This window comes from Girardinichthys multiradiatus, chromosome 10 (genome assembly GCF_021462225.1).
Source record: "Girardinichthys multiradiatus isolate DD_20200921_A chromosome 10, DD_fGirMul_XY1, whole genome shotgun sequence".
Lineage (NCBI taxonomy): Eukaryota > Metazoa > Chordata > Actinopteri > Cyprinodontiformes > Goodeidae > Girardinichthys > Girardinichthys multiradiatus.
Window position 1 is genome coordinate 1,076,910 of NC_061803.1, and position 7,745 is coordinate 1,084,654.

General features: G+C 43.7%; 2 protein-coding genes across 2 annotated transcripts; one reads left to right on the forward strand and one right to left on the reverse strand.

Annotated features, from left to right (window-relative positions):
• Positions 1-278: 278 nt before the first annotated feature.
• Positions 279-2,385, forward strand: LOC124875780 (aquaporin-8-like). Its single transcript, XM_047378187.1, has 5 exons — positions 279-611; positions 712-838; positions 951-1,165; positions 1,951-2,085; positions 2,169-2,385. The coding sequence occupies exons 1-5, from the start codon at positions 355-357 to the stop codon at positions 2,212-2,214; spliced, it is 780 nt and encodes a 259-aa protein (XP_047234143.1). The 5' UTR covers positions 279-354; the 3' UTR covers positions 2,215-2,385.
• A 65-nt stretch (positions 2,386-2,450) lies between these two features.
• Positions 2,451-4,291, reverse strand: hbae5 (hemoglobin, alpha embryonic 5). Its single transcript, XM_047378188.1, has 3 exons — positions 4,131-4,291; positions 2,739-2,946; positions 2,451-2,645 (listed from the first exon to the last, which is right to left on the reverse strand). Exons 1-3 carry the CDS (start codon positions 4,223-4,225, stop codon positions 2,517-2,519), a joined length of 432 nt encoding a protein of 143 aa, XP_047234144.1. The 5' UTR covers positions 4,226-4,291; the 3' UTR covers positions 2,451-2,516.
• Between the last annotated feature and the right edge of the window lie 3,454 nt (positions 4,292-7,745).

Sequence of the window (7,745 nt, forward strand, 5' to 3'; positions counted from 1 at the left end):
CCTCTGAAATGTGCTTCTGATCCTATCAAGTGTGGCCATCCTGGACAATCTTGCTTTGCTTTGAATCTTATAATCCTTTCTCCAAACAGGAATCTTAAGGATTCGCTTCTACAGACCGTTTTACTTGTTTTAACTGAGCTGGACTGATGCCAGATACCTTGGGTTTAAGACATGCTGCACAGAGATAATCGATTATCCTTCACCTTTGGATTTTTACGACTAGTCAGGTTAATGTGCCAATTACTGTAGATAACAACTATAAGGAAACAATGCCTAGCTGCTCATTTGCCTCAGGGAGCAGACTGGATAAGGTGTACTTGGAGGCAGAAGTAAGGAAAGAGAGCAGCAGCAACCATGGGTGCAGAGAAAATAGAAATGGAAGGTGCAGATTCTACTCTTATGGAGAATGTTAAGAAGCCAATCTCCAAGACTCACAACAAATATGAAAGACTGTTCCAACCCTGCCTGGCTGAAATTGTGGGGACCATGTTCTTTGTCTTCATTAGTTGTGTGTCTGTCATTGAGAACGTGCCAGCAGCAGGAAGGCTGCAGCCAGCTCTGGTCCATGGGCTGGCTGTGGCAGTACTGGTGGCTGTCATGAATAACATCAGGTAAGCGTTCTTTAAGAATAACCGAAGATACATAGAGATGTATTTATGCTTATGATGTTTTGACATTTTAATTTGTTTTAACTGCCTTTTCTCCTTGAAGTGGCTCCCATTTCAACCCTCCCATCACTCTTGCTATCTACTTGTGTGGAGGCATGGAGCTGATTATGGTAGGGCCCTACCTGATCAGCCAGCTGATTGGAGGAGTCATTGGAGCTGGAATGGCTAAGGTTGGTGCTAAATATAAAAAGCAAAATGTTCTGAAAGGTTCCCCTGTTAGAGCTCTCTGATTGGCACCACTCCTGAATCCTGAGCATCCTAACCACCACTTCCATTACACAGCTGATGACCAGCCCAGAACACTTTAACGATGCCACAGGAGCCGCCTTTGACGTTCTGAAGTCAGAGAGGCAGATGTACAAAGCCCTCTTCGGAGAGGTGGCAATGACCTGCCTGTTGACCATGGCGGTGCTGATGGTGGCAGTCAACAGCCGGACAAAAACGCCTCTCGCCCCGTTTGTGGTGGGCTGCACTGTCATCATCAACATCTTGGCAGGGTGAGTTTGTAGAAAACTAAGAAACTCCTCAGAGGGTAGAAAGGCTAACAGGTAGTCAGAAAGGGAGCAGTTCTTGCTGATTTGACCTATTTAAAACAATTCAAACAGAAAATGCTTATATCTGTGGGATATGATGTCAGTCTGAGTTTGGGTTTTCTTTGCCAAATCAGTATTTCATCAGCAGCTTATTGAGGTTTTCCTACACCAAGTTTTCTATGTAGTGAACGCTCAATTTTCAGCTTCTGACCCTCAAAACAACCGTGGAAGAGACTTTGAACCCTGACTGAAAATACTAATAAATCTTTTAGACAGAGGTATGACATCAGCACAAACAGTATCAACAAATATACTGCTTTAAGTGCTGATATCTTGTCTTTATATGATAAATATTTTTTAATCATGTCATAATTGTTTTGGAGGAACCCAACATTTAAAAAGGTAGAATGTAACAAATACTTTGAACTGTGTATTTTCTGCCCCAACAGATCAAACCAGATTTGTTTAAATAGGGCCGGGAGGGGCGCTGAGTGCTGGAGAGTTTTAAAGAGACAGGAGCTAAAGTGACATGTTTTATATAAAGGTGGAAGAGGTGCCACCATAAAGGAAGTTTTGCACAATCAATAGTGTCAAAATACACAAAATATAATTTTTCTTCTAAACAAGGAGGCATACCTGTGTTTCCTATCATGTTTTACTCCTCTGAAAACAGCAATTATTTATTGGTTTTATAAATAAATAACTAAATTCTTCATATTAAGATCTTGTTTTATTTTGTGGTTCTATAGAGGTGACATATCAGGAACTTGTCTGAATCCTGCAAGAGCTTTCGGTCCAGCTGTGGTGGCCAACTACTGGACCTACCACTGGGTGTACTGGGTCGGACCCCTTGGAGGGGGAGTGGTGGCTGCTGCTTTGGTCAGGTATCTGCTTTACAACCAAACCTCACATTGTGATGGTCCCAGCAAATAACACTGACACTATAATGTCCTTCACTCTGTTTCAGGCTCATCCTCGGAGATAATAAATTACGAGTGATTATGAAATCATAGCAAGACTGTTTATTGTCATGGAGGTGGCATTGAAGCTGTAAACATTATCAGTGCTTACTTCTGAGTCTTATAACGTTTAATATTCTATTTTATGTATATTTTTCTTTCCATACTGACTTTTGCAACTGTTGATTTTTTAAACGTTTAATAAAAACATATTTGAACTTTTCATGGTTTGTTCATTTTAAAATGAATGTTTGTGTTAAAAGTTAAAAGTGACATGACTCAAAGACAGATTGGCCAACATGCTCTTTATTGCTTCATAGCATTCACCCTCAGGTATGTATGGCTTTCAGCCCAGCTCAGCGGTATTTCTCAGAGAGAGCCAGAGCCAGGTTGGAGAGGAATTTGTCAAGGGCTACGTGGGCCTCTGGGGTGAATTCATTGGGGTACATGGTGGCGATGACTACCTGGAGGCAGTGGGCCAGGATCTGTGGAGAAAACACGTTTACGACAGGTTTCAAAACCGAAAACTCATTTAAAGCAAATAAAAAGGGTCTCAGTCTGATGCACCTGAGCAGTACCTTAAAGTTGGCCGGGTCCACCCTCAGCTGGAAGGCGTGAAGCTCGCTGAGGTCCAGCAAGCCGCTGGTCAGATCATCGATCTTGGCCACCGCCAGAGCGACTCCAGCCATGATATTCTTCCCATGCTTCGTCACGGGGGCAGAGCCGGCTTTCAGGTCAGGCCAGTGGGAGAAGTAGGTCTTGGTTTGGGGATAAACAATGAGCATCCTGTAAGGATAACAGAGGTCAAAGGTTACAGGAACACCAGTGGCACAAATGGGTAGAGTACGTTACTTATATGACAGAAAGACATGCCGAGGATGTGAGTCCGAGCCCCACCTGGAGCACTGCAAGCTTTTTGCTTCTATCTGAATGTAAGCACCACATTGTCATAATTTGGTTTTTTGATGAACCAATATGCGGGGAAGAACTCCTGAAGCTCCAGGTTTTTAAGGTAGGACGAGTCTTTACTTTCCATGGCAGGACACAGACAGGGTAGCAAGCACGCAGCAGGAAACACACATACACATAACATAAGGAACCAGTGAGGAACAAAGGAAACAAACGGGCTTCAATACAAAACCTGAACAGCAGGGGGAACCAATGACAAACGTGACCAGACAATCAGGGGAAAACACAGAACCGGTGTGGGCTTGGAGTGCAGAGAGACAGAAAACAAAGGACCAGACCAGGTAATATAACAAAAACACAAACTCAAGAACTCAAAACACGAGCAGTTATGACACACATCAGTTAAACCAGTTTTTTGCATGGGGCAATAATCCAAACAGGGTTTTCTATTTTAAAAAGTTAAAGTTTGCAATCAGAGGGTGACAATCAGAGTCTGTGCTGTAAGATAACTGCATTTAAATATTGCATATTGATGGTTGGAGTTTTTGGTGTCATCTACAGGTATTAAATGTTAGTTAAAACGGGATTTGTTTCTTAAATAAAGTTAGTAATATTGTTGGAATTTAACTATTATTAAGTTTACTTACTATATGCACCTGTTAGAATTTTAAAGTGCAGTGAGCTGAGCTTCTTCACCCTGAGGCAGAAGATGCCAAAAACAAATGGCTCATCTTAGCCTTGGTTGTCAGGGAAACAGTTTACATCCCACCTTGTGAGAATAAATTTCAAAATGTTTATTATTGTTTCAGTAAGGTTTTAGACCTAGATCACAAACCATTTCTTATTCTGTGCTTCTTTTTAACACAGGACTAATTCTATGAAGCCAATTATCCTTTTAATTAGTAGAAGTTTAACAAATCTATTCATGACTTTCAGCTGTTACACTCAAATATTTTCTACTCAAAAGACTTTAATTACCTATCTGCATATTATTACTTACATGGCCTACATTCTGCTGCCTTGTTTTTTCAGTGTAAGACTAGAACTCCTGATCCACGTACCTGCCCAGAGCATCTGCTCCAATGACGTCAGCTCCCTTGGAGATCTTGGTCCACAGCGCCTTGACTGCAGCCTTGTCCTTGTCCGTCAAACTCATGTCTGCTCCTCTCTTTCTGTCTTTGTCTCTACCTGATAGCACGGGATTCCTGGATTCACTTAAATTCAGTTGGTCCAAATGTCACACCCACGCAAACAGATGCCAAGCCGCCTCCACTGACGCAGATAGAACCACTCAAACCCGCCTGATAGGAGGTTCGGTGGCGGGGTGCCAGCAGGATGGGCTCTATCAGCAGGTCACATCACGGGCGTTGGTTGGCAACATGATCACTCATGTTTCCACTGAACATGTGTCCAGAATTTAGTTTATAAGAACTAAGGACAGAAAGACTGAGGTCCAAAAGGACACCTCAGGTCACAGCAAGTCAGAACCTCCTGACTATGGAACAGGCGAGTGATGCGGGCTGGGATGGAGGTAATAATGTTAATCAAGTGATCCAATGATGTTGCACAGACTTTCACTAAATAATCAATATTTAACACTCACGAAATTCATCTATCAACTATTAAAGTGTTTCTCTAAGTGGAATGCGTCTTTGTAATGTAAAGAAATTAGACATTTCATTTTGTTCCATAATTACAGTCTACATAATTCAAATGTTTAGTTTCGTTTCGTTTCATTGTCTGGGACCGGGTTGCAGGGGCAGCAGACTCAGCAGAGTCACAACGGACCGGCACAGCGCCCCCATTACTGCGGCAGCCGCACCGATCCGTCTGTCGATCTCCCGCTCCATTCTTCCCTCACTCGTGAACAAGACCCCGAGATACTTAAACTCCTCCACTTGAGGCAGGAACTCCCCTCCGACCTGAAGAGGACAAGCCACCCTTTTCCGGTCGAGAACCATGGCCTCGGACTTGGAGGAGCTGATCTTCATCCCAGCCGCTTCACACTCGGCTGTGAACCGCCACAGCGCATGCTGTAGGTCTTGGCTAGAGGGGGCCAGCAGGACCACGTCATCTGCAAAAAGAAGAGACGAAATACTCTGGTCCCCAAACCAGACCCCCTCCAGCCCTTAGCTGCGCCTAGAAATCCTGTCCATAAAAGTTATGAACAGGACCGGTGACAAAGGGCAGCTCTGCCGGAGTCCAACATGGAACAGGTCCAACTTAACAAGCAAACCCACCCCACAATCCGTGACTAGCACAGAAGTCCAATAATAAAACACCACTCGGATTCAGATCAGGGAGGCCATTCCTCCCAATCACGCCTCTCCAGGTGTCACTGTCGTTTCCCACGTGGGCGTTGAAGTACCCCAGCAGAATAATGGAGTCCCCGGGAGGGGCACTATCCAGCACCCCCGACAGGGACACCAAGAAGGCCGGGTACTCCGCAATACCGCCCGGCCCATAGGCCGAGACAACAGTCAGAGACCTCTCCCCAACCCGAAGGCGCAGGGATGTGACCCTCTCATCCACTGGGGTAAACCCCAACACGAGACGGCTGAGCTGGGGGACAACAAGCAAACCCACACCAGCCAGCCGCCTCTCCCCGTGGGCCACTCCAGAGTAGAAGAGAGTCCAACCCCTCTCAAGGAGATGGGTTCCAGAGCCCACGCTGTGCGTGGAGGCGAGCCCGACTATTTCTAGTCGATATCTCTCGACTTCCTGCACAAGCTCAGGCTCCTTCCCCCCCAGCGAGGTGACATTCCATGTCCCAGCCTAAGCATCCGGGGATCGGGCCGCCGAGGTCTCTACCGGGCGACGTCACGTGCCTCGTTTGTGTGTCCTCGTGAAGGCGTCTTAAACCGCTCTTTGTCTGACCCGTCAACTAGAGCCTTTTTGCCATGGGAGACCCTACCAGGGGCAATTAAGCCTCAGACAACATAGCCTCTAGGATCAATCGGGCACTAAAACCCCTCCACCACGTTAAGGTGGCGGTTCAAGGAGGGAATAATTCAAATGTAAAACAAAGAAACAAACCAATCTTCTAAAGGGGAAAATATGAAAAGTAAAAAGCTGGAGTAACATGGTCGGATCAGTTTCCACAGAACCTGTAAACGAAAAACGTGTCACGATGTGGTTCTGGATTGGACCAAAGTGCAGACAAGAGCTCGGCAGGATCATCTTTGTAATTCAAAGATTTATTTCTACAAGGTCAAAAACGTAGCAAAATCACTGCAGGTTTCCCAAGGCAAGATGTGACAAAAAACAAAGCATAATCATGGACGGGAACGAGGTGTGACGAACACAAGGAACCAGCCACAAATGACACAAAACCAACTAATATACTGAGGAATAATAAAGGGCAGGTAATCAGAGAAAACAGGGAACAGGTGTGACAGGGAGGCAGAAGGAACAGGTGAAACAAATACAAAGATTGAGGATGATCAAAGTAACTAATAAACAGAAACACAGACCAAGCAAACCTATAGACAAAGATAAATAATCAAATGGGGAATAAGAAAACTAGAATAATCATGACTAAAGTAAACAGAGAAACTAGAGGGAACATAGGAACAACAAGAACAACCTGAGAACAAACATAGAACCCATAAAGAAAACCTGAATACAAACCTAACCACACTGACTGAATTAAATGGAAAGGAAACAGAAAATAAACTAGTAAACAAGAAGAGTGCAAAGGAACAAATAATAAAACACAATTAAACACAAAGATACTAAAGAGAAATAAAACTAGAGAATCCAGGGAAGATCAAGAACTATAATAATTACAATAATAATAATAATAATAATAAACCATACAGAGTAATAAGAAAACAACCATAAAAGAACTTAAGTTGTAAACACTAGGAGACGGAAGAGGAAGAAAAGACAACATGATACAAAAACCAAAATAGAAAAATCTAAGCAAAAGGTAAACAAACACAAAGCCACAAAGAGATTCCAAAAATGTCACTCCGTGACAAAACGTTTCAAACCTTTTATCAGTTTCTGATCCAAATGGGTCGTTTTGCAAAGAAACAGGACTGCATCTTACCAAAATAACACAATTCTCATAGTGAAACACTGTGGTGGCAGCATCATGCTATGGGGTTCCCCCATAGGAATTCATTAACTAATTAATAAGGTAGAAAAAAACTCGCCAAGCTCTAAATATTCATAAAGAACTTTGCAGAAAGATCCCCGGTCGGGAATTGAACTCAGGACCTTCTAAGAAGCCCCTGGATTTGACTCCCTGCCGGGGGTCTTTCTGCATAGAGTTTGCATGTTCTCCCCGTGCATGTGTGGGTTCTCACCAGGTACTCCGACTTCCTCCCACAGTCCAAAGACATGACTGTTAGGTTAATTGATTACTCTAAATTGCCCTTAGGTGTATGAATGAGTGTGTGTGCTTGGTTGTTTGTGTGTTGCCCTGCAATGGACTGGCGACCTGTCCAGGGTGAACCCTGCTTCCCGGCTATAGACTGTTGGAGATAGGCACCAGCTTCCCCGCGACCCACTTTTTAAAACAATAAATCAAAAATTTTTATGAAATTCATGTCAGAGCGCAGAAATACCTGTTTTGTTTTCGATAAGTAGTGTATAATTATATAAATGAACCTCTTTGCGTCCTCTGCATGAAAACAACTCAGAAAAAGTTGTAACAACTCCATTAATCG

What these genes read in the sequence shown, in the direction of transcription:
- LOC124875780 (XM_047378187.1), top strand. Translation starts at nt 355, where the DNA reads ATGGGTGCAGAGAAAATAGAAATGGAAGGTGCAGATTCTACTCTTATG. An exon ending in GCTGTCATGAATAACATCAG is followed by an intron (nt 612 to 711) that starts GTAAGCGTTCTT and finishes TTCTCCTTGAAG; the next exon opens with TGGCTCCCATTTCAACCCTC. An exon ending in ATCATCAACATCTTGGCAGG is followed by an intron (nt 1,166 to 1,950) that starts GTGAGTTTGTAG and finishes GTGGTTCTATAG; the next exon opens with AGGTGACATATCAGGAACTT.
- hbae5 (XM_047378188.1), bottom strand. Translation starts at nt 4,225, where the DNA reads ATGAGTTTGACGGACAAGGACAAGGCTGCAGTCAAGGCGCTGTGGACC. An exon ending in GGAGCAGATGCTCTGGGCAG is followed by an intron (nt 2,947 to 4,130) that starts GTACGTGGATCA and finishes TTATCCTTACAG; the next exon opens with GATGCTCATTGTTTATCCCC. An exon ending in TGGACCCGGCCAACTTTAAG is followed by an intron (nt 2,646 to 2,738) that starts GTACTGCTCAGG and finishes TTTTCTCCACAG; the next exon opens with ATCCTGGCCCACTGCCTCCA.